The 26,413-nt window shown below is 45.3% G+C and overlaps 1 protein-coding gene across 1 annotated transcript in view; it reads right to left on the minus strand.

The window, feature by feature from the left end:
* The window catches only part of LOC122901912 (O-acyltransferase like protein-like), a 60,383-nt gene extending 38,772 nt beyond the window's left edge, over nt 1-21,611 (minus strand). The window contains exons 1-3 of the mRNA XM_044240981.1: nt 21,455-21,611; nt 4,879-5,018; nt 3,489-3,567 (exon numbers count right to left, since the gene is read on the minus strand). Of these exons, the coding sequence (XP_044096916.1) occupies nt 3,489-3,567; nt 4,879-5,018; nt 21,455-21,611 (376 nt within the window). The remainder of the gene's footprint in view (nt 1-3,488; nt 3,568-4,878; nt 5,019-21,454) is intronic.
* Nucleotides 21,612-26,413: the final 4,802 nt, after the last annotated feature.

Raw genomic sequence — 26,413 nt, forward strand, 5'->3', positions numbered from 1 at the left:
CTCTCTCTCAAGCACATTCTAAGGGCAGGGCCCCAGCGTTGGTGGCTGTGAGTCTCTGTGTACCCGATTCCCTGTGGCCTTTAAGGGACGTCCGCTATCTAGGCAAACTCGGAACCAGGCATTAGGTCGTGTTCTGGGTTGAACACAGCCCTGCTTGAATTGTGTCTCTCCCTCCCCCACCCCCAAAAGGTCCAAGACCTAACCATCCCCCCCCACCCCGGGGCTGTGACTGTGACCTTATGGGAAATAGGGTCTTTGCAGATGTAATCAACTCAAGAGAAGGTCCTACCAGGTTAAGATAAAAGTGGGCCATAAATCCTGTGTCTTTACATACACGGGGAAAATTCGTTAACAGAGAGACACACACAGCGGGAAGGCCGTGGGACCACAGAGGTAAAGATGGGAGGGGTGGGCCCCCTTGTCTGTGGCTCTTGTCCCAGGAGCCAAACGGAACACTGCGAGCGAGGCGGACACACGGAGACGTGAGCTGTCAGGGAACGAGCCGATAACTGCCTTCGTGATCATCACACCCAAATTTGACCTAGATTCGTGTGCACTGAAGCTTCAGGAGGGGACTGTCAGCCCCCTTGACCCTCTCAAGTGATGGCAAAGAGATCTCAGAAACAAGAAGAACCAGAAAACGGGTTCAGCAGAGGCACAAAGGCAATATTTTGGAACAATCAGATATGATAGAAATATAATGTATTTTTTAAAAGGTTTTTTTTTTTTTTTTAAATTTTAGAGAGGGAGAGCAAGAGAGAGAATGAGCAGCGGGGCAGAGCAGAGAGAGGAGAAACCCACTGAGCAGGGAGCCCGACACGGGGCTCGGCGTGGGGCTCGGCGTGGGGTTCGGTGTGGGGCTCTATCCCAGGACCCTGGGATCATGCCTTGAGCAGAAGGCAGATGCTTAACCCAGGTGCCCCAGAAATATAATGCATTCAGATGACTCAGGGTCTTTCATGTGTCTGTGTGGAAGTCAGAAAACCTTGATTTTTACAACCAAACAAATGACGCCTTGTGACTCACACGTATTTGGAGAACAACTTGCAAGCACGTGTCCCCCTTTTGCTTCCCATATAGAATCCCCTCTAGCCAAGGGTCCTTAGAAAGACTGTCCCCTGGGCCACGGTCCTCGGGAAGATGACGAATGAAGTGTTTATTAACCTGCTTGGAGGTTGGTTTCATTTCGGTCCACATTCCCAACACCCCCATGGGACACATTTTCATTCTGAAGAACTCACGGGAGGTCAGGTGACTGAAATGTTGTAAGAGCCTATGGCAACCGCATAGGGAAGGGTTTTTTTGCCGGTGTTTTGCCTTCCGCCCTGCCCAGAATCGTCTTTCCTCTCTCTGCAATCTTGGGCTCATTTCTTCTCGGCCTGTCTGTGACAGTCCCCACCTGTGAACTCCCTGCTCTGTTCTGGGGAAGCGAGGCCTGCACAGAGGACACCACCAAAAACTTTAGGGAACTTTAGGGAACTACATCCACCCCTGTCAGCTCTGCTCACCCCAGGCAGGGCCCTTCCTCTTTCCAGGTCCTCAAAGACAATCCTCAAGATATCTTTCGTATTGATAGTAACATCTCACCTTCCACTTTATTCTAATGTCAACTCTGGCTAATCAGCTTAGCATTAGCCAGGAAAACTAGGCTAATTGAGAAATCTCTTAAATAATAATGAACATTAACTCAGGCTTAGCGAGCCATTTATGCACTTGAAATGCTAATCTAGTAACAAGGCTGCACATTCATCTTCGTTGCTAGGATATGGATGGCCTCGCCAACCCGAACTGAAATTGAAATTTAATTCATAACATTCAGTTTTCTTTTTAATGGCACGTACAATATTTGCCTAGAGAGGCAGATACTCGACCTGAATCTGTAAGGATCATCATAAATTCAGAGGACCGTGTCAGGTTATTGAAAACTAACTGCCCTATCAACACGTAAAAGAAGATGTTTAATATGTGCGTGATATTGTGATATAAAAAGAAATCTATACTTGGTCTTCAGCCCAGGTTCCTGGTACGGAGCTCGTAGAGCCCTTGGAATTTCCTGGGTGACAGGGGAGGAGGAGGGTATGCTCTCATTCATAATAAGCTCCTTTCAACCAGACTCCAGTTGGCTAACAAGAGGACTCCAGGAGGAAGGGGCTGGTTGAGGGAGGAACCAACCCTATGATTAGAGGCTTGGAACTTCCAGCCCCATTCCCCACCTCCGGGAGGGACAGAGATCCAGTCAATCACCAAGGGGCGGGGACTTAATCCATTGTGTGTCTACACAATGGAACCTCCATGAAAACCCTACACAAAGGGGTTCTGAGAGCTTCTGGGTTGGTGAACACAGGGAGATGCTGAAATGGAGGGTCACCCTGAGCTGGGGGGCGGGGGGAAGCTCTGAGTCCCTTCCCTACAGCTTGCCATGTGTGTTTCTTGTATTTGGCTCTTCCTTCATAATAAGGCAGTAGCAGCAAAGTGTTTCTCTGCATTCTGTGAGCCATGAGAGTGAATTATCAAAGCTGAGGAAGATACGATGGGAATCCCTGATTTGTAGCCAGGTCAGACAGAAGGGTGGGTAACCTTGGGACTCACTATATGGGATTGGTGTCTTTCATGGGGGATGGGCTTGTGGGAATGAGCTCTTAACCTGTGGAGTCAATACTCTCTTCAGGATTGTGTGATGTGAGGGGGGAAACCCACACATTCGGTGTCGGAAGTGTTCTGTGAGTAGAAAATAGTGTCTTCCTTTTAAAGTGTCGTGCTAGTTCTTAGTTGGATGGCCAGAATAAATACAAAAGACGCTAGCAGTAAAACTTCTGGGCTTTAAAACTCTCTTTGAACATTCTGAAAGAGAGAGAGAGACGAAGCCAAACCAGTTTCCATGCGAACTAGAGTGTGTTCATTCTGTGAGGCGACAGTCAGAAGAGCCTGAAAGGCCACAGAGAGCTGGAAGCACACTGGTCTTCGTGACCCACCCCTCTCCGTGTGGAGGACATGACAGAATTGTGGGGAGATTAAGTGACTTGCCCAGGATCACGCAGCGGGGAGGTGACAACCAGGACCGAACACGGGACTCCTGGCACTAATCTAGGACAACACATCAGCTGCCCACAGTCCCAGTTCAGAATGGCCTTCCGGATTTGTGACAGATTCCCACACACACGGGCCACAGCCCAGCACACGCACAGTACGGAAACCGGACACGGCCCACCTCCTCTCTTCAGGCCTAATCGGGCCACTGAGGGTGACGGAAAATTGTTTCCATTTCGACTTCGACTGTGTAAAGACTCAGCCCTAATCTTCTCTTTATTCTTTCTCCTCCTTCCTACCTACTCCCTTCCTATCCTACCGCCTCCATTCCCAAATCCCCCAAATGCCAGTATTCTCTGTGTATTGGACTTATCAGGAGGAAAGGTTGGTTCATTCTCGAAGGAATGACCTTTCTTGACTCCAAGGAGACAGTAGATTCCCTGGGTATATTCCGGACCTACCCAACTGAGACATCACGGTCACATCCTCTTCCGCGCAAGAATCAGGGACACACACGCCTACTCTGTATTCGGCTCCGTCCTGAAAAACACAATGCCACAACGTTCTTTCATTTCGTGTTCTTGGCATCCATGCACCCTCATTTCTAAGGCTGCACTGTGTGCTGCCCGAGAGTTAGATTAGAACAGGGGAGAGAAAGGTATTGGTAGACGTCTTTGGAGATGGCTGTCCCGTTACAGAGCGGTTTGAGTTAAATCTACCTAAGATCAAATGCACTGGTCTTCACATCAAAGCCGCGACAATGTGGGCTCTGTCCCGGTTCTCCTGTCCTCCACCCTACGGGTCATGCTAAGATTTGACAGTCCTATAATTTTCAACAGAATTGCCAAGTGGTGATTTCTTTGTGACAGGACATAACATCTCAAGTAAAGATTTTATTCATCAGTCAAGCCCATGATTAGAATGCCTGTCCCAATAAAGAAAAGATAAATCATGAAAATTTCCAGAATGCTACTTCTAAACATGGAACTTACATGATTGTGCAGGCCTGACCTTTTGCTCTGATATCAAAACCATTTACCTGGTCAAAAAAAAGATATGACATTTGTACACATGGATTAAACCCTCAAACAATTATCCTAACCCTCAGTGGGGCAAGAGAAACAGGGTGATAATTTATCTCCAATGGTTAACCATTGCAAGTCCCTTTTATAGCATGAATCTTAGAGAGCTTGGATTTCTTCTTGCTATTTTAGATGCCGGTTTCTAGCCAACCTATTATTTTTCTATTAGTGTGATATGATGTCATTAAGTCTATTTTTGTATTGAACAGAAGGCTGCGCTGCTCCTGGTTTTATTTTCCAGCAGTAAAAGAACTAATGTGCTTTGACTGTAAAGAGCCCCGTGACCTCAGGCAGATGCAGTGATGCTCGAAGTCCAGGCCCACGGGCTAAGATAGCCCCAATTCCTCTCTCTGAGCTCTGTTTCTGGGACTGGATTATAGGCACTGGGAAGTCCACCCTCCTGTTGGTATTCCAAAATCGGATGGTGAGTCAGGAGTTAATGGCCAGAAACACTGGCTGGGACTTGACCTTGGATTCCACACGAAGGTTGTCCAGAAGGCTTGCCCGCTACAATGGGGCGGGGGGAATGTCTGAAGTCTTAGGCCATTTGTGGACAGTGGCCCCTGTAACATCCCACACTTAGAACATGCAAGTGCAGCTGTTTGCAATTTAGTTTTAACATTTTGTCAAACATCTTAAGAGTTTTAGGGTTGTTTTGTTTTGTTTTGTTTTTTATTAAGGTAAGCAATCAATGGAGTTGTACAGGGTTTCCTATCACCAAGTTCAGCCGTGCCCCGAGAGCCGGAGTGCAGATCCCTGCCTTGCTCACCTGCAGGATGTGAATCTTGCAATAGTGGCCTTGGAAACTCCCGGAGGGAGCACGGGTGGAGAGGCACTCACTGTAAGATCCCAGCCTATCCACGTTTCCGTTCAGGACATTGCTCCCAAGCTTCCCGGCAGAGTCGTACACTGAATTTCAAAGCAAAACAAGCAGGCAAGGTTAGCTTCCTTGTAGTACTTTCAAATGAATTTCTAGGCCCTCAGTTCCACCTCCTAAAGCAATCAGTCTGAGATGACGGAAAAAGAAGAGAGAGAAATGATTTAGATGCCACTCTGGGAGTCTGCATCTTGTACCCACAGTCCCTGCCCTCCCTGAGGGAGAGCAAGGCTGTATGTTCTCAAGTTGGCCGCATGGTCTGTCGCTGGAAAACAAAAAACAAAAAACAAAAAAAACTAGGCATTTGAATGCTTTTAAATAATACATGCTTTGAGGGAGTAAGCAGAGGTAGCAAAAAACTGGTAACTTTTCTTTCTCCCCCATACAGCCAGGAGAAAATACTCATCCTTTAAAATTTTTTATCCAGTTTTGTGGGACTTTATTATAGACAGTTAAATTTTTTTGTCCTTCCCTCAGGAGCAGAACCGAGCAGTCACCAGGCTCCACAGTTAATGGCGCTCTTTACCCTGGTCAGCAAAGCTTTTTCTGTTTGTTTGTGCTCCAATGTGTCATGTCCTTCACTTAAAATAATTCACTTGCTTTCATTTTTTAAAAGATTTTATTTATTTATTTGACAGAGAGTGAGTACAAGCAGGGGGAGTGGCAGGCAGAGGGAGAGGGAGAAGCAGACTCCCCACGGAGCAGGGAGCCTGATGTGGGACTCGATCCCAGAACCCTTGGATCACGACGTGGCAGACGCTTACTGGACTGAGCCACCCAGGTGCCCCTTCTTTCATTTTTCTTCATCTCTCCCTTCCTCTCTCGCTTCCCCGTTATCCCATCCCCTACATTTGACATCTGTCCTCTCATTCGTAGGTATTCTTGTTTTCGGTAAGTGTATTTATAATTTATATAAATGATTTTGTGCTTCAGATCTCCTGTCTCTACACATGTCCCTCAGTGCTACATTTGTGATGTTATTCAAGGTATATTTATGGTGTCATTATGCTCAGACCTTCTAATGACCCGTAATAATGCATCAGAATCATAGCCTTAGCTGTTCCCTGGGTGGTAGACACAGAGATGGCCTCCAACCCACAGGAACCCCCCGGGTGTCCCCTACGTGAGGCTTTAGCTCAGATATGCGCACCATATAGCCGACCGTCAGTGGGACTGCGGCGTCATAGAGTAGACAAATACTGGTAAGTCCCATCAGACTGTGCTCCAGAGTGACTCCCCCGATGTACCCTCCCCAGAGACGCTGAGCCCTAGTTCTTCTTGGCATGATCCAACTTTGTCATTTTTGACAATTGAATGGGTACAAAATGCTCTCCAGGGGCGCTTAGCTGTCTCAGTTAACAGAGCATACAACTCCTGACCTCAGGGACGTGAGTTCAAGACCCAGGTTGAGTGTAGAGCTTATTGGGGGGTGGGGGGAAGAGGGTTATAATGCTGTCCAGGGGCCCTTGGGTGGTTCCGTCGCTTAAGGGTCAATTTTGGCTCGGGTCATGATCTCAGGGCTCTGGGATGGATCCCCGCGTAAGGCTCCCTGCTCCGCTGGGAGTCTGCTTCTCCTCTGCTCCCCCTCCCCCATCCCGTCCCCGCTTGTGCTTGCACGTGGTTTTTCTCTCTCTAATACATAAATAAAATCTTTAAAAAATAAATATAAAATGCTATCCAGTTGTTTTAACTTTCATTTCTTTAATTACAAAGAACTCAGGGTATTATTGTCAGTCATTGACGTTTACTCTTCTCTCAAGTCCCATGTGTATCTTTTACCCATTTTTAAAAAAAAAATTTATTATTTATTTGACAGACAGAAACCACAAGTAGGCAAAGAGGCAGGCAGAGAGGGGAGGGGGAAGCAGGCTCCCTGCTCAGCAGAGAGCCCAATGCAGGGCTCGATCCCAGGACCCTGGAATCATGACCTGAGCTGAATGCAGAGGCTTTACCTAGGCGCCCCTCCTTTGCCCATTTTTGATGGATTTGCTCTTTGGAGGGTTTTTTTGTTTTGTTTTTTGTTTATCTTGTTTTTGGATTTGCTCCTTGAGGCGGAAGGGCTCCTTGTCAGTCTAAATACAGGTCCTTATCTACCTGAGTCACTGAAAACCCAGACTCAAAACACTTAGACTCAGTGGGTTATCTGTGAGTTCCTTACTCATGGCGTGCTTTGCTGGACAGAAATTCATTCTTCTAAGCCTGCACTTTCTGTTCCAGGCTTTCAACAACTTTTGTTCTGGTCAAGACGGGCTACATAATTGGCAGGGCTAATGCAAAATGAAAATGCAGGGCCTCTTGTTTCAAAATTATTAAGAATGTCAAGATGGTGACAGCAAATCACACTTAAAGTGAATGTGGGTCCCTTTGAAGTGTGGGACCTGTGTGACCACAAAGGCCATATGGCCTATGAAGCCAGTCCTGGTTCTAACACCAGAACCATATGGTTTTTATTATTGTGGATTTGTAATATATTGCATATCTGCCTTTAGTTGTCTTCTTCTTCTTTTTTTTTAATATTTTATTTATTCATTTGAGAGAGAGAGAGAGAGAGCACAAGCAGGGAAAACCCAAAGCCGGGCTAGATCCTGGGACTCTGGGATCATGACCTGAGCCAAAGGCAGACGCTTAACTGACTGAAACACCCAGGTGCCCCTGCCTTCAGTCTTCTTTTCCAAGTTGAGGTAGTTAATTGTAGACCATTAAGGATTCATATAAATTTCAGAAAATTTGCATTCAGAAATTTCAGAAAAACTTTATTGAGCTCCTTGAAACATCCAACTGGGTATTGATTGAAATTTCTTCAAATTTATAGATTATATGAGGGTAAGTTGACATCATTTTTGTATTAAGCCATCATTGGATATCATGCAATTTACTCCAGTCTTTTTTTGTGTCCTTATGTGAAATTTTATATTTTCCCTTGGTAATCTTAAAACAAATTGTATAAACAATTCTTAGATAGCATACAGTTGGCTGTTTTCCTTGATGTTTTATTTTCAATTATATTTTCTGATTGATTCTTGCTGGCATGGAAAAATGCTCTCGATTTCTGTAATAGGCTCTGGAATCTGGCACATTTGCTAAACATTCTTACTAGGATTGCAACCTTATTTCTTCCTCGTCAATTTTTATATTTTTTATAAGTTTTCCCCCTTTTCTAGCTTTGGAATAAAAATTATAATCAAATTCATAAAGTGCATTGGGCAGCTTTCACACTTCTTACTAACCACGGAACAACCGTGGTTAAAACTGGTTACCGGGAGTTGGCAATAGTAGAGGGAGGGGTTTCACACGTCGGCAGCACGAAGATCTTCATGGTGAGAGGCAGTTCTGTGTACTGATTGTGATATCGGTTATACAATCTACACATGTGTTAAAATGACATAGAGCTAGCCACCCACATTGTACCAATGGTAATTCTCTTTATATTATGCTGTAATTATGTCCGACGTAATCATTAGGAGGAACATGAGAGACACAGGGCCCTTCTGAGTCTGTGTTTTCATGGATTCCAGTATTTGATGACCATCTGTTCCAATAATTCAGCTTCGTGTGGTCCACATATTTTTTCAAGTCAGTGTCCTTAATGCCAAGAATATAAGACTTATGATACAGCTGGATTTTCTTTAAAGTTTGATTAATATATATGGCATAGTTGATCACTTTCCCTGAAAATGACTTGGTCTGATCTATGCTGCCAGAGCCAGACCCTCTCGTTATGCCAACAATGACCAACACATGGCGCCTATCACGTGCCAAGCACTGTTCTGAATGCCTTTGGTCCCTTCTCTCCTTTACTCCTCGCACGATCCTACGAGATTCCGAGTAATCATTTCAATCTCCCTTTTACAGATTCATAAACGGAAGCGAACGTTGATAAATAATGTAAACAGCAATGTAAATCTGCCCCTTCTTAATTGCTCACAAGAACCAGAGCTGGGTGTTTAAACTAGCCAGTAAGGGGGCACCTGGGTGGCTCAGTGAGTTAAAGCCTCTGCTCAGGTCATGGTCTCAGAGTCCTGGGATCGAGCTCTCTGCTCAGCAAGGAGCCTGCTTTCTCCTCTCTCTCTCTCTCTCTCTCTGCCTGTCTCTGCCTGCTTGTGATCTCTGTCAAATAAATCAATTAAACTCTTTTTTAAAAAATAAAAATAAATAAATAAATAAACTAGCCAGTAAGGATCAGAGCTGTGTGTTCAAATCTATCCTGACCTGAAGCCATACCTCTTGCCCTCTAAAATACACAAAAATACCCTTTTTTAAATTTGTCAGCTCGGGATGGGAGCTCTTCTCTGTAACTGAAGATAATAATATTCCTTAGCACGAGTGGGGAGAAAATCCCCACGTACAGCTAAGCATCTCTTCCTGCATTGCTGTGTTTGTCTTTATTGATAATTAGATTTCTGAGAGCTAACCTATAAATTAGATGGAAGGAACTGTCTTCTGCTCACCTGTGTACCTTTAAAAAAATCCATATATGGATATATGACTTTTTTTTTAAGATTTTATTTATTTATTTGACAGACAGAGATCACAAGCAGGCAGAGAGGCAGGCAGAGAGAGAGGAAGGGAAGCAGGCTCCCTGCTGAGCAGAGAGCCCGATGTGGGGCTCAATCCCAGGACCCCGAAATCGTGACCTGAGCCAAAGGCAGCAGCTTTAACCCACTGAACCACCCAGGCGCCCCATATATGGATATATGACTTTAAAACCTCCCAGCCAGAACTGGATAAACAGTATTTGGTGAGCAAGCGGGGGTGACCTGACTTCCACCCCGCGCCCCTGACTCTTCTGGTCAGTTCCGCTGCTCAGGCCACTGGGGCTCAGCCAGCCGGTGCCTGGGATCACTCGCCTCTTTTAAGGGATTCTAAGTATTCCGGGTTGTTGCTGTAATGACAATAACTGAGCCTCCCTTTTTCCCTCCTCTGGGTATGACTCTCTGTCTCCCACCATGCGCAGAACCCTGGAGCCGGCATCTACTTGGTCATCGTAGCCAACAACCCTCTTTGAAGCTAACCTGTCCGAATTACAAGACTGACCACGTCCCTCCATTCCTCACAATTGTGCCCAGGCACAATGAACAAAGTTACACGTAACTCTCAGAGAAGAGGACATATTCACCGTTATCAAACACTTGGATAAAGCATTGTACTCAGATTATAAAAAGAACCCTTACAAATCAGCAATTTCTTAATAGCCAAAGAAGCTGATTTAAAATCTGCAAAGGATATGAACAGGCAACTCTTGGAGAAGGAAATCCCAGGAACCAATACATATGAGAAAGGAGTTCAGTCTCCCCAGCAAACCACAATTAGACACGATTCTTTTCTACCTCTATGATGGCTAAAAAATTATAAAGTTGGTGGAATTCACTGTTAGTAAGAATATAAAGAAATAGTTCTCTCACTGTGGCCTCCTAGAAGTTGCCCTCCCTGCGAATAGAAACTAGATGCTGGAGGATTACCGTTCCCCAACTGTGGACAGTTCTGACAGGAAGTCAAGGTGCTATTTCCTGTCACCGCAGGCACTGACAGGGTCTATAGACGCTGCTGTCACTCTACGTTCCCACTCCCTGTGACATGAGGTCCAACCTCTCCAGCGCTAGTGTGGAGGAAGCCAAGGCCTAAAGCAAAGCCTGGGCTTCGTTGGTGTACCAGTGGTCTGCCGGGAGGCGGTGGAATGCACCTGACAGAGGCCCGTGCTGAGCTCAGCAGCTCACTGGCCTTCCTCTCCATCCTGCGAGCTGCCTCTCAGTCCGCCACCAAACAGACTGGCCCTTTAGCCAAAGCTCGCCAGAGTTGGTGGCTGTGGTCTAACCGAAGACTCCTTCCTAACTGATATCCCCATCCGCAGTGACCCAGCCATTCAGCATCTCAAATCTGCCTCAGGAAACTCACACGAGCCACAGTGACAAGCTGGTCGTGGTAGTAATGCCGCTAAAGGCCAAAAAGTAGACACACACTATTAGGTGGAACCACATGAAAATTCCATTTTATGGGATGAAAACTGTTTAATGTCAGAAATCTCAGAGAGTTCAACCTTTGTCAGGAAAAGGTTAAATGAACTGTGGTCCTTTCATATTTTACAATGCTCTGCGACAATGAAAATGAGATAGACCTATATTTGTTGCTATGGGAAAGTCTGCAAGACACACTATTCTGTAGGGGAAAAAAAGAAGTTCAAGAACAATAAATAGAGGCGTGCCTGGGTGGCTCAGTCGGTTAAGTGGCCAGCTCCTGATTTCAGCTCAGGTCATGATCTCAGGGTCATGAGATCGAGTCCCATGTCAGACTCCATGCTCCGCGGGGAGTCTGCTTGAGAGTCTCTCTTTGTCTCCCTCTTCCCCACCCTCTGCTCGAATAGTCTCTCTCCTCTCAATACAGCATGACATCTTTTTAAAAAAAGAACAATGAGTACATTTTTCAATTTATAAAACAAAATATCTTACAAGTAGATAAAAACGCAAGGAGAATGTTCTGGAAAGTTCTAGAAGGATATACACCCAGTGATAGCTACTGTTCTCCAAGAAGGGGACTGAGAATTGAGAGAACAACAACAACAACAAAAAACTACTTAAACTTGGTCTGGATTGTTTTGATTCTTTTACAGTGAGGATAGATTCATATATTATTTAGTAAATATAATACACAAGCAATAAAATATTTAAAATTTTAAAAAATCAATGTATATTTACAAAAAACTTCTTCAGTGGTTTTTCATTATCTAGAGTAGAAGTTGGCACACGGCGGTCCTGTGTTTGTAAGGAAAATCTTCTAGAAAAACAGTATGTCCTTTGCTTACATGTTGTTAGCGCCGCATTCTGGATACAGGCAGGGTTCGTTGGTTGCAACAGAGGCTGTGTGGCCCACAAAACCGAAGTATCTGCTATCTGGTCCTTGAAGACTGCAGACCTCTTATCTAGAGCTGTGATTCTCAAGCCCAGACCGACATGAGAATCCCCTGCGGCATCTTTAAACAACACTAAGACCCAGGCTTCACCCTCACAAAGAATGAAGTTGGGGTGTGGCTTGGGCATTAATTGGTTTTTTAACATTTTCCCAGGTGATGCTCTGTACAGCCAGTCTCAATTGCTCTGATGTTTAGCATTAATTCCAGACTCCTGAGGGTGGATTAGTAGGTCCTTCGTGACCGGACCTGCCTCTCCAAGTCTCATCCTCCCACGCCCACACCCGTTTCCTCTGCTCCATGGTACAGAACGCACCGGGCCTGCACTTGTCTGTTTTTCTGCCTGGAATGTCCTTCCTTCCTGTCTGCCTGGCAAATGTTGAATCATCCTTTGGGTCTCGGCAGAAGGATGGTCTCCCTTAGGAAGCAATCTAGACGCTACCGTGGTCTATCACACTAAAGGGAGTGTAATGGTCCACCTGTCCGTCTCCCACGTGAGGGACGAGTCCTGTTTCCATTAATGGATATCTTGGAGGAGGAGCTCAGAAAACATTGGTTGGATTGAGTTAAACCTTGAAAAAATTAAACTGAAAAGTCTCAAATCCAGCTCCATGAATGTATTTTGAGGTCCTCCATGTGTCAAGAAACCCAGGAACAACTTAAAAAAAACTGAGTGTATTCATTAGAGAGAAGTTACATGATTCCTGATTCCTTTCTCAGTCACTGAGTATCCTAAATGCTGTAGCCTGAAGTTTAAGGATCTGGAACTATAAGAGTCCAAGGAGATAAAAACAAGAACGATGTCAATACTGAGCCTGACTTTACCCTTAGATAAAACCCTAAAGGACTAATACAGAGAGATACCCAATTATTCACTTGAGAAGATCAAATTCCAATTTTTTTTTTCCAGTTGGTGTTCTGCTTTCTAAACTGATTGGATTTATGGTTTTCTGGCTGAGGTTATTTTGGATGCATGTAAATTTCAATTGCATTTGCTTCCTTTCTGATTATGACCTCAAACGGACACGTTGCCCTTTCCTTGCCTCCTGCTTAATTGGTTTCTGTCAGGAACCCAAGATGCCGGGCCACAGGCACCGTGCAAATAAGAATACGTTGTGATTGTCTTGGGAGGGAGGCATAGAAGAAACGAAGGACGAATCCCACCTGCTACTTCAGATCACATGGCTGTTGTTTCAAGTTTTTTTTTTTTTTCCCAAAAGATGAAAACTCATTTCAGTTCCGCTGGGCTAATTGGCAGACAGATAGGCTTTCTGGCGTGATGGGGATAACAGGCAGATATTAAACTGTGGAGCTGATTAATTTCTGGGTTTGAAAGGAGGAAAGACAGACCCTGGCCGGTGTTCTTGTATTTTAAAATATCGATGCCCTGATCCCATGAAGTTGAAGGCAGCACAAGCTCCTAGCATGCTAAGCCACAAATAAATCCTGAAAGCAACAAATAAATCCTGAAAGCAACGATCATCTACAGCATCATTAGAAAATATTTATGAAGCACCTACCAGATCCCTGTGTTACACTGGAGAATTTTTTAAACGAGGATTGAATAGTCCTTGTGCTACAGCTGATGCTACAAGGCGTACACATAAAATGCCAGCCGTCTGTTGCCGGAGATCTCCTTGCTAGTAAGTAAGAGATCTGCGTGCGCTATCAATCTGATATTGGAAGTTCCTAAAGCAGCTTTTTACAAACACCTTCTGGTACTCCCCCCTGTCTGGTCAACTATGAATCTTGGACTTGGAGACCAAGAATAGCGGGTGTGTTCGTTTCCTGTTACTGCTATAACAAATTCCTACATACTCGGTGGCTTAAAGCCACAGATATTTGTTCTCTCACAATTTTGGAGGCCAGAAGTTCAAAATCAGTATCACTGGGCAGAAATCAAGATATCAGCAGGGCCACACACCTTCTGGAGGCTCCAGGGGAGAACTCGTTCCTTGCCCCTTCCAGCTGCTAACAGCTAATGGCATCCTTGGCTTGTGGCCTCATCACTCTGCTGTCTGCCTCTATGGTCACATCACCTTCCCCTCTGGGTATCTAATCTCCCCCCATAGGAGGTCACGTTCACAGGTCTCAGGCATGAGAATGTCAATGTCATCTGGGGGGCCATGCTTCAGTCTATCACCGCCTGGATGTGTCTGAAATCCAGCCAGGCCAGATATTTCAGTGGATGCCACTCTGTCACCCTTTCTCTAGTATAAGATTTTATTTGTTTCGGCAATTTTTCTGTGCCTAGCTCCAGCACGGAGGGAGGAAAATACTTTCCAGACTGATGACCAGACACAAAAAGAGGCAACGTCTGAGAATCCAGATCAAGTTGATGATCCATCCTCCAGTGATAACAAGAGAACAAAGGCTCAGCTGGGTCCAGTGACCACTAGCCTACGTGGTCTGCCTAAAGCTCGCCCCCTACAACAGGGTATAAAACCATGGGCCTTGCCTTCCAGGAAAGAAGATGAGACACAGGGAGGAGACAGGAAGTAATCATTCTGAGAGATGAAAGATGAAGCCAGAGGGAGTAACTTATCAGAGAAGGAAACTCAGTAGCCCGGCCATCAGGGTGAGCTGAGAAACTTGACATGGGGACCAGGGAGAAGGGACTTGAGGGGTTAAAAATTTTTTAAAGCATAAATAGCTGCTTGGGGATGATTTCAAGGATGTTATGAGATTAGTTAAAGCAGGAAATGAAAAGCCCTGTAGGCTGCTTGGGAACCAGAGCTCCCCCAATTTGTCCCTGAGGAATTAAGTGCAGGAACATGAAGGCATCATGTGAACCGGCGGGGCGGGGGGGGCGCTCGCTTTGCTGAGCACAGTTTTAATTCCATATAAATAGCGTCCCCTGAAAGGCCTCTGCTGAAGATGGTGTTATAAATGGTCCAGGTCGATCTTATGAAATGGTCATGGGCGGGCTGGTACATCGCAAAGAAAACGAGTTTCGGGATCTACCAGAGACCACTTATTTTGTTTGTTTTGCTTTTCATCTCAGGAATGGATGCATACTTTTTTAATCTGGAGGGTGTGTTGGGTAGGCATAGGTTTCTGTATTTGTTTCCCAGTGCTGTCCTAACTTCCACAAACTGGGTGACTTATAACAACAGTGTGTTGTGCCACAGAGCTGGAGATCAGACGTGTGAAATCACGGGGTTCCATGGGGGTGGTCCCTTTTGGAGACTCTGAGAGAGATTCTATTCCTGCCTCGCTCCCAGCCTTTGGGATAGATGGATCTATAAAGTCCTCTCCATCTTTAGGTATACATTAATAAGGATTTATTCACTAAATTCTAGATCTAGGACATAGTCCCTAAATTCTATAAATTCACCATTCCACAGCATAGTCCAATATTTAACACACAGCAAGAAAACAAGGAGATGTGGGGGCACAGAAGGGAAAGTGGTGATGGAGCGAAGGGTAGGACGAACAGCAAGCAGCGTGGTCACCGAGCTGTGTGGCTCGACAAATAGAAGTGAGCTTCCTGCAGGTCTGTAGGAGTTTCCTATGGCTGCTGGAACAAATTACCAGAACTTTGTGGCTTAAAACAACGTATGTATATTATCTTATGGTTCTGGAGTTTAGAAGTCCAAAATGGGCTTTACAGGGTGTTACGAGTTGAACTGAATATTTTCCCTAATATTCATCTGCTACCCTAAACTTGAGTATCTCAGCCTGTGACTATCCTTGGATTTAGCATCTTTTTTAAAAAAGTTGGTTAGCTGGGGCACCTGGGTGGCTCAGTGGGTTAAAGCTTCTGCCTTTGACTCAGGTCATGATCCCAGGGTCCTGGGATCGAGCCCCGCGTCAGGCTCTCTGCTCAGCAGGGAGCCTGCTTCCTCCTCTCATTCTCTCTGCCTGCCTCTCTGCCTACTTGTGATCTCTGTCTGTCAAATAAATAAATAAAATCTTTAAAATCAATCAATCAGGGCGCCTGAGTGGCTCAGTGGGTTAAGCCGCTGCCTTTGGCTCAGGTCATGATCTCAGGGTCCTGGGATCGAGTCCTGCATTGGGCTCTCTGCTCAACAGGGAGTCTGCTTCCTCCTCTCTCTGCCTGCCTCTCTGACTACTTGTGATCTCTCTCTCTGTCAAATAAACAAATAAAATCTTAAAAAAAAATAAAAAAATTAAAAAAAAATAAAATCAATCAATCAATCAATCAAAAATGTGGTTAGGGACATGCAGGTGGCTCAGTCAGTTAAGCACCTGACTCTTGATTTTGGTTCCGGTCATGATCTCAGGTCATGAGATGGAGCCCCGTGTCAGGCTCCGCACCCGAGTGTGGAGTCTGCTTAAGATTCTCTCTCTCGGGGACACCTGGTGGCTCAGTCGGTTAAGCGTCTGCCTTCAGCTCAGGTCATGATCTCGGGATCCTGGGATCGAGTCCTGCATTCTCCCTCTCTCTTCTCCCTCTCTCTCTGTTGCTCCAACTGCTTGTGCGCTCACTCGTTCTCTCTGACAAATAAATCAATAAAATCTTAATAAAAAAAAAAGAGAAGATTCTCTCTCTTGGAGTCCCTCTGCCCCTCCCACCTCTCTCCCCCCCCCGCGAAAATAATAATAATAAAAATAATAAAAGAGATGATTAAGTGAAAACAAGGCTGTTAGGGTGGGGCCTAATCCCGTCTGACTAGTGTCCAATAACACCGATATCTGTACATTCAGAGTGACCCCAAGGAGAAGGCGTCATCTGCCATCTGCAAGTCAAGGACAGAAGTCTCAGAGTTTCCTCTGAGACCTTTCTGGCACCTTGATTTTGAGCTTCCAGCCTCCTGAACTGTGAGAAAATTAATTTCCTCTTGTTTAAGTCCCTCAGTACGTGTACTCTGTTACAGGAGGCCTAATAGACTAATATAAGGGGGTTGAATTTGTGTCTCCTTTTGGTAACTTGTCTGACTTACGTTTTTACCAGCAATCACCAGTAAATGGCCCTATTTTCAACTAACCATCACAATGATCAAAATTCATACAAGAAGCTTCCTCGAAATTCAGATCCTCAGGTCCAACTCCTAGAGGCTCAGCTAGCAGTTGGGGGAGAGGGGCTATGGCAGTGGTGGTAAATGTCTGAAAGCTGTGCTCTGCCCCAAACAAGAATGTGTACATTTACAATATAGAGAGATTATTAGAAGTTATACTGATGTAAACGATGTATAGCACGCGATGTATGACATGATGTATTAACGTGCTCGGGCCGCCATGAGGAAACCCCACAGATGAAGTGGCTTAAACAAAGGAAATGGATTTCCTCATAGTCCTGGACTCAGAAGTCCAAGAGCCAGGTGTCAACAGGGTAGGTTTCTTCCGTGTCGTCTCTCCTTGACTTGTGGTTGGGTATCATCTCCCTGTGTCTTCCTTTGGTCCTTCTGTGAGTGTGTCTGTGTCCTCATGTCCTCTTCCCATAAGGGCACCAGTCAGATGAGATTAAGACCCACTCTCATCACCTCATCCTACCTCATTTAAGATCTCCTTAAAGACCTACCCCCAAATTGAGTCCCATTCTAAAATAAAGTACTAGGGTTAGAACTTCAACATGTGAGTTTTGGGAGAACACAACTAAGCCCATAATACATGCAAATTATAAATAGTTATGAAATCGACAATACTCCTTATTATCAAGTCCACATAGAGCCAACTGAGTCTCCCAGAAGGCTTCCACTGATGTTTGCAAACTCGTGTATCTATAGCCAACCCCTGGTTTCCATTGACCGATGAGTGTAGTCCCAGCATGATCATCGGGTGATATTTTCGTCTCATGAATTAATGAGTAATATAGATGTGAAACCAGAAGGATGTATGTCAGAACTTCACTCAACTGTCAGTGACGTGAGCAACGTGTTTGCCGAGTTGGAAGACAGATTGCAAGTGCTACTTACAATGTAATGGCCATGGACCTATGACACCTCCAGTTGAATTTGCACTTGTAACATTTTCTCCGTCAATTTCTTAGATGTCCAGACAGCCAAAAAAAACACTAAATCAAGCCCCAACCTGGGGTGATGGTCAACTTCCATGGTGAATACACTTCAGCCACGGCTGACTTCCAGCCCCCAGCCTGATGGCCATGAATGTGAGGCTGGCAGACCACGTGGCCAGCAGCGCATTTCCACCCTTCCCACCATACGGGCACAGTCGACACGAGTAACTTCAAGAGTACCAATAGGAGTAACGTAGTAAAACAAGGAAGTAACGTAGTAAAACAAGGAATTTTGAGTAGTCATTACTTCTGTTCTTAAAGTAATTTGTCAACTTCAATGATTCAACTCTTAAAAGTAATTGCCTTGGACAACCAGCTTGAATATTTAACAGATGGCTCTTGAGAGTCTGTGCAGACCGGCTGGAGTAGGACCCCCAAGCAAAGGAATCAAGACATCTTTAAAGCTGCTGCAGATTGTCAGAATCTGAGAAACACAGCCTCCCCATTTCACAGGTGGGGTAAGTCGTTTAGCAAAGGGACATCGCTTGGGTGAGGCCAGGCACACAACTGGTTCTGGGCGGACGCAGGTGGCCGGAAGGTCAGCCTAGCACGCTGTCTGTGGGTCAGCAGCCTGCCTCTAAAATGCGCCTCATTTACCAGAAAAGTGCAATGAGGAAAGAAACAGGTGGGTAGGTGCAGGGGTTTGGGTAGAGGGAGAAGTGAGAAGAGAGAGAGGAGGAGCGATTGCGGTGGGGGAAGGACGTCCCAGACAGGGGACCGCCTCTGAGTTAGAAATGGGCGCATATAAGGAGGAAGGCAGGTAACTCCATCCCGCTCAAGGAGAAAGGCCTTGGAAGGGGGGAAATGATTAGCCAGGAGGAAGGAAGCCAGAGGTCTTTTAGGGGGCGAGGTTGTATGTGACAGGAGACTGAATGTAGATTGCTGTAGATTATGGAGTTTAAAAACAAAATAAGAAACAAAAAAAAAAAAAAAAAAAAAAAGGAGAAGGGAAGGGGCCAGAATGCTGGCCTGAGGACTTCAGCAACAAAGAGGGGATAAGATCAGATGGTGACCCAAGATGTTTCTAACAAAACATCGTCAGTTCTAAAATGGGATTTGAAGATGGCCATTGAATGAGTTGGATTTATATGTTTTCCAGTGTCTCATTAAATGTCAGGACATATAATCCAGTGACCCAAAAATCAAAACACACAGATAGCGTTTGATGGATTTGCTCCCTTTAAGATGAAGGACACGCGTTGGAAAGCAACTGGAAAAGGACGACAGAAAGCGAGAGACGGAACTCGGGTTTGGAGTCCAGGCCACCAGACTTGTCCCTCTACCCATGTCCATGTCCACAATCATTAGCGTAGCCCCCTCCCACCCCACCTCCTCCCAGCTGGCTCAAGGGCAGTCTCTCCCTTGCTCTGAACAGCCATGACTCCAACTCCCTCCCTCAAGACCAAACCTCCCTGCCTGAGTCCCCCTCCTGGATGTCTCAGACCCCCACCCATTATCTGAGGTCCTGCCTCCATCCTCTCTGGGCTTGGGGGTGGCAATGGAGCTTTAACACATGATTTTATGACAATTTGATATGTTAAAAAGTCATAAAGAAAAAAATAAGAAACACCTATGTTCCTATAGCCCAGCTTAAAAAGTGAAACGTGACTCATCATTTCATGACCCCAGTCATACCCCGAGCCGGACCAGCCCGATTTGGAGATCATCGGTCTGTCTCACGCGTCTCTTTCTGCTGTCTGTCTGACATACACCTGTCTCCCTGAGCAACCCAGCAGCTTGATTTCATGGCTGACCCTTTTATACCCCACATGTATTCTTCTATCACTTTCTTTGTTGTTCTTTCTGCATAGTACCCACCCCCCGCCCCACCTCGGACATTGGCCTGTGTGGTTCTGCTTTATTCCTTTTTGCCGTGTTCTTTTCTTATTTGTCTCGTTGCTTATTTTAGGCAGTGATTATAAGTGCAAGCTTGGGAATCCAATAACCTGGGCTCAGATTCTATCTCCCACTTATTTGGGGCAAGGTATTTTACATCGCTGTGGCTCCCTTTCCTCATAATAGAGGAAACTCCCTGCTCAGCGTGGGGCTGTTGGAACTCATTAGGACGACCCTCGTGCAGGCTGGGAGCCATCCTCCACGGAAAAGTGCTCTCTAAATATCGACTCCTCATTTCTCCATCCACATACAGTCAGGAAAACCGACAGAGAAGGACGGTCAGAACCACGCTCTGTGCTCAAGATTCTCAGGCAAAATGTCAAAGCAACAGCATCGAGTGCTTTCTGGTGCATAAGAAAGCAAATCGATTACAACTACACATAGTATTCATCTATCAAATTAACTGATAGTCATGTGTCCCATTTATAGAAATCATATGATTCTTTCTTGGACCATTCACCTTTGGGAAACTTTTTTCACGGGGAAAAAAAAAAAAAAAGGAAAAAAAAAGATTTTCCATTTCCAAGCCACTACAGACGGGATATTTTGGAACATGACCAGAGTGACTTGTAAGGCGAATGGAGTGTCAACACTGCTGTGTGACTAACAATGACATCACGCCCCACCACCTCATCACGGGCAGTCTCAGCCAGTCCCTGCCCCCTGTGGTTTTCTTGGCCTGTGTGTTTGGCCCGGGGTTTGTCAGAATGTTCCCTGCTTGGTTTCGGCAAGCGTTCTAACAAAACATCATCAGTTCTAAAATGGGATTTGAAGATGGCCGTTGAATTAGTTGGGTTTATATGTTTTCCAATGTCGCATTAAATGTCAGGACATATAACCCAGGGTCGAATGGCCATTACTTCCAATCATATGCTATTTTGAATTCCCCCATACTAGAGCAAATTTTCATCTCTCTGTATGATGTGTATTTGCTACTTTTTTCCAACTCAAAATAAATTAGTCACGTGCTCAAATGCAAATGGAAATTGCTATGATGGTTTCTCTGGCTTTGGAAAGAGTTGAGTTTTCACTGTTGCTTCTTGTTAGTGGTTTCCTTCAGCATCCACAATGAATCATTCTCCAGGAGAGGTTACCCCATGGAAAAAAGAATCTGATTTCTTGCCCCTTTTTGGCAGGAAGGTACATGTTCCTTTAGTTATGAGAATAATTTGGGGAAACTAACAAAAAATAAATTATGGTGGCCTATGACATGAAAAGGGTTTTGGCTAGAGTCAAATTTCTTCCAGTGTGGGCCAGTGCCTTCACCAACACACTCCTCAGAATTTATTGTCAAATACATAATGGGTAAAACTTGGTCCCTATCATTATCTAAAGCAGACTAAACATCTAGAAAAAGAAATCAGTAAGTTATCTCATATGACAGTAAAATGCTACCAACTTCGATCATAGTAAACAGCATCTTACAATTTATAAACAGTTCTCTTTACTAAGAGGACGGTCCTCATGAAATTCCTTCTGGCTAAATTAAATACCACTTCCTCCCTTGCCCTTGTGCAATAAAAATTCCTCCTCCCTCCCTCATTCCTGGAGCAATTTATAAATTGAGGCTCCTCTTGCCTTCCCTCTTTGGTTCTGTTTTTAATTACCAAGAGTTTTTCTAGAATTCTCCCAGCACGAACCTCCAATTTCCCTGTGTTTGCCTACCCAATAGGACAGAAAAACCTACTTACTTCTTAGAGCGTATTCTTTGGGCTCCACTGAATTCAAATCGGAAAGGAATTCATCAGTGTCTCCCATGCATTTGAGAGAAATGTTTCCTATGGGAAACACAAAAGGTAATTGAGACAGAAAAGACAGCAGACAAAATAATAAAGTCAGGACCATCATTGTCCCTTAACCTGTCAGGGTAAAACTCCCCTCTAAGACAAAGAGCCTTATATTTATGAAACCCTCGTCTCTAATATGCTGGGGGGCAATGTGGCAGGGCTCACTCCTTAACATGCAGAGATAAGCTATGTGTCCTCAGCCACCTGCAAAGCCGCTGAGATGAACAAACCATGGAAACCGATTTATACACAACTTGTTATTGTTCACTAAACTCTTGCTGCGGATGTGGGGGCCGCTGGCCACCTGGCTTCCTTTAGCTCCGCAGATTAACTCTGCCGCCTAACCCGGGTGGGCTGGTTTGTCCCGAGCGGGATGTCTTGTGTCTATCTCTGGATTTAAAGATACACGGAGGATGTTAAGTGGCAATACTGGGTATTTTCCAGGAATGATTAAGAATCTGACCTATGGTACGTTCCGATAAATCATAAGCAGAGAAGGGCTTCTACGGGATCATCTGGGTATCTTCCGTGTCTGTGACTGTGTCCTCCGGACTTGAACATGATGGAGGTGTGGGAGTTGTGAACTCCCCCACGGAAAGAGACAGCTCTGCAGTAGGACAAACGAGCTCCTGCAGCCTCACGTGGGGGCTTAGACACACATCCTGAGACGGAAACGATGCTGACAAAAGACCATGGTAACGGTGTTCATCTACTTTAAGAAAACATCAAATGTGTAGCTCTGGATTCCTCTTGGTGTAAATGTTCTCCTTCCAGAAGGGCTTTCTTTAAATAGGAACTTTCCGAACTACATTGAATATGTGATGTGAACCTTATTTACACAGCCGGCGCACATCCACACGTGTGGGTGGCCGTGACTCAGTTGTACTTCCTTCTCACTGGCTTTACAGCAACCTCCAGCATCCCAGTCCCCCACCCTTGGTCTGAGTCTGTTGGCACCGCTGTAACAGAACACCCCAGACTGCATGTTTTAAACAAAAATTCATTTCTCAAGGTTCTCCAGGCTGGGAAGTCCAAGATCAAGGCTCCAACACGGTCACATTCTGGTGAAGACCCTCTTCCAGGGTCGTGGCTAGAGCCTCCTCCCTGTGACCTCACAAGGTAGAGGAGACAAGGGGCCTTTCTGGTGTCTCTTTGGTAAAGACACAAATCCCATTACAAAGTCTCCACCCTCAGAGCCTCCGTGCTTAGAGGGCCCCCTTCCAAATACCATCATCTCTGGGGCTTAGGATTTCAACATATGAATTTGGGGGGGAACACAAACACTCAGACCAGAACACCCTCTATTGCATAAACTCCACAGTCTCTCACATCTGTTCCTTGCTCATGCTAGGCTCCCTGTCCCTGGTGCCCTTCTCTAAGCCCACCCCTTCTGGGCATTACCTTCCTTCTCCGAAGGAGGTGTTGGCTCTTCCAGGAAGTCCTCCTGGGCTTCACTGTAGGGGAGGAGAGGTGCCTGTTCTCTGTGCTCCCTCATTGCCTTTATAGACAATTTTACCTCCTTACTCCCAAGACTGTCTACTTCTGTGTCTCCCTCTCTTGCAGCCTGGAAGCCCCATGAAGGCAGGCACTGTGCCTTTTCATCCCCTCATGTTTTTTTGAGAGGCAATTTATGTTCATAGCTAAGAACAAAGTTGACACTAACTATGGGACCTACGGCAGTCTCTCTGCCTCACTTACTTCATCTGGAAAGTTAGGAGAACAATAGTCTCAACCTCTTGGAGTTATTTTGAGATTTAAGTAAATACATTTAAAGTGCTAGGAGAACATCTGGCCTATCATAAGTACTTAAAAGATATTAGCTACATTTATATTCTAAGTGCCTCCCCACCCCGCACTCCTGGTGTAATATATACACCAGACACCCAGACAATGCATACCCCAGGGTACTTCATGGTGGCCTATAGTAGACCCTTAATAAACAATAACTGTTGTGGCCACTTACTATTATTGTCTATTGGACTAAAGAAAAAAAGATTTCAAGTGGGTCCTTGAAAAAGTAGATCATTAGATCCAAGTTACAAAGGGGAAGTCTTAAAACAATAAAAAAAGAACTTTCTAGGAGTCAAACCTACCCAAAGATGAACTGGGCTCTTTCAAAGGTTCTAGATGTTTCCAACCTTGGAAGTGCTCAAGTATTGGATAAACACTGCATCAGGCTGTTAGAGAAGAGCTCTGACATCAAATGGTTCCTAAACAAATGACCTTGAAGCTCTTCTCTGACCTTGAAACCCTCTGAGTCTTCCTTCAAAATTACTTCCTGTCACGAATACATTAGACTGTCACCACACACCTCCTCAGTGGTTTTTTTTTTTTTTTTAAGATTTTATTTATTTATTTGACAGACAGAGATCACAAGCAGACAGAGAGAGGAGGAAGCAGGCTCCCCGCTGAGCAGAGAGTCTGATGCGGGGCTCAATCCCAGGACCCTGGGATCATGACCTGAGCTGCAGGCAGAGGCTTTAACCCACTGAGTCACCCAGGAGCCCCTCCACAGCAGTTCTTAAATTGAAGCAGAAATGGAAAGGTCATACCAAAAAAAAAAAAAAAAAAAAGAGAGAGAGAAAGATAACATTGAACCTGGAACCACCTAGAGAAAGCAGCAATTTCTACCAAAAAGGGGACCTAATTTAGCACCAGAAAAAAAGGTTCAGTGGTTGACTACTTCCATTTCCCCATCTGTGAAATCATAAAATCATCCTGCCTCACGAAGCTGCTTCCTAAGATGAAATGAGGCCTCCTGAGTCCTAAACAAAGAGGAGCTCATATCAGAGCTCTCAGCTCCAAACGCATCTCCTGGGCTTAACGATTTTCCTATGTTTAAAAAAAAAAAAAAGGTGGGGAGGCGTCCCAGCCCTAGAGGTTTAGATAATTTGAATATTTAAGAATGACTAAACTGGGGCTGGCTGAGTCGGTGGAGCCTGGGACTCTTGATCTTGGGCTGTAGGTCCAAGCCCCACATTAGGTGTAGAGATTACTTTAAAAATTTTGTTTTAATCTTAAAAAAAAAAAAAGGAGAAACGTCTGACACCTGAATTGATTTCCAGCTCCGTTGTCAATGGTCTATATCACTGAAACTGGGAATGTACAGCTCTTAGAATTCAGTGTTAAATGAATTTAACTTCTACCTTCTGTCAACTGGTAGAAAAAACGTAATGAGCAGAACACACCCCCATGCTTTAATCATTAGGAATAAAAACCATCTAAAATGATTTTTAAAATACTACTTAGGTAAAAAGGAAAAAAAGAATCTGATTTTTGGGTACTTCATAGCTTAGGACCCTTCAAATGTTTGTCCCCATCCCTGAGAAATAAAACCATGAGCGATCAAAGTTCAAGGAGACTTGGTTGTCTTATGAAGATGCATGTAGGCACCTGTTTCATGCAACGAAATGTGTTGAGTGTAAAAATAGGACCTGAAAGTAAATAACACGCTCCCTTCCAGAAAGCAGGTCTTTATCGTTTCCCGAGGCGGCGGCAGTCAGCGGTGCTGTTCTTTTTTTTTTTTTTTTTTTTTTTAAGATTTTCATTTATTTATTTAACCGACAGAGATCACAAGTAGGCAGAGAGGCAGGCAGAGGGAGAGAGAGAGAGAGAGAGAAAGAGGAGGAAGCAGGCTCCCTGCTGAGCAGAGAGCCCGATGTGGGGCTTGATCCCAGGACCCCAAGATCACAACCTGAGCCGAAGGCAAAGGCTTTAACCCACTGAGCCACCCAGGTGCCCAGCAGCTGCTGTTCTTAATGCTACAGTCACATACATCCAGGGGATGACAATTGACACATCAGCGTGTGACCTCGGCGAGTGCTAAGTGCCAGGAGGAAAACTGCATCGCAGGGGAAGGGAGCGGAGAGAGGTGCGGGAGTGTGTGCTCTTGGGCACCTCGTAAGCTAGGGGACCTGGAAAGGCAGAGAAGGGGACTTCTGAACCAACAGGATAGAAAGGAAAAGGCGCAATTGGGAATGATGACTGAGGGAAGAACATTCCAGGCAGGGGAAATAGCCAGTGCCAGGCCCTGGGAAGGGAACGGGAACACGGTGTGACAGGAAGAACCGGGAGGCGAGGGAGGTGAGGCGGGACACGAGGCTGGTGAGGCTGGGGCGATGCGGGGACAGAAGGGCTGCTGGGGTCTACGTGGCTATTCACAGGCACACGCTTCTGTTTACCTTGGTCCAGTCTCTTCTAAAGTAACTGACATCGTCATGCTGCTTCGAGGGCGTCGTCTACAGAGGGAAGCGAGAGTCTAAGCTCTGACATGTCCCACCACGCTGTTGGTACTGCCCGGGTCCCACACCATTCGGTGGTTCTTTGAAGGCAGACCGATCCCTGGGTGAAGAGAGAGGCCGAGGAAGGTCATTGCCTCCGTGCCACCAGAATGAGTAAATTCAAAACGTCCCTGCTTCTTTGTGTCTCTCGCTTGAAAGTCAAAGTAAGAGCATCATTCTGGCCAAGTGGCGGCCATGCCATGCCTGAGGTTTAGCTGCTGGAGGTCAAAGTGACCTTCTGGTTTCTGGAATAGGAGGTTAAGAGCCTTCTTTGGCCAAGACCCAAGCCAAGGGAGACTCCCCAACCCTGGAAAGGGGTCAGATGCGGAACTGACAAAACAAGGAGAAATGTCCATTAGCCCTACTTGGGGACACTCTTCTACCCTTTCCAAGACAGGGTCGTTCCCTTTGACATCTCCTGATTCTTGTCAACATCACACCATCCTCTCCAAACAGCACATCTAGGTTTTCCTTGTTCTTAGGGGGAAAAAAAAAATTATTCTCCAGAAATAACCAATAATCCAATGAAACTTGACCTGAAGGTCAGAAAATTCCTCCTGGACTGAACCCACCCTTTCTGGAA

Source organism: Neovison vison, chromosome 3 (genome assembly GCF_020171115.1).
Source record: "Neovison vison isolate M4711 chromosome 3, ASM_NN_V1, whole genome shotgun sequence".
Classification (NCBI taxonomy): Eukaryota; Metazoa; Chordata; class Mammalia; order Carnivora; family Mustelidae; genus Neogale; species Neogale vison.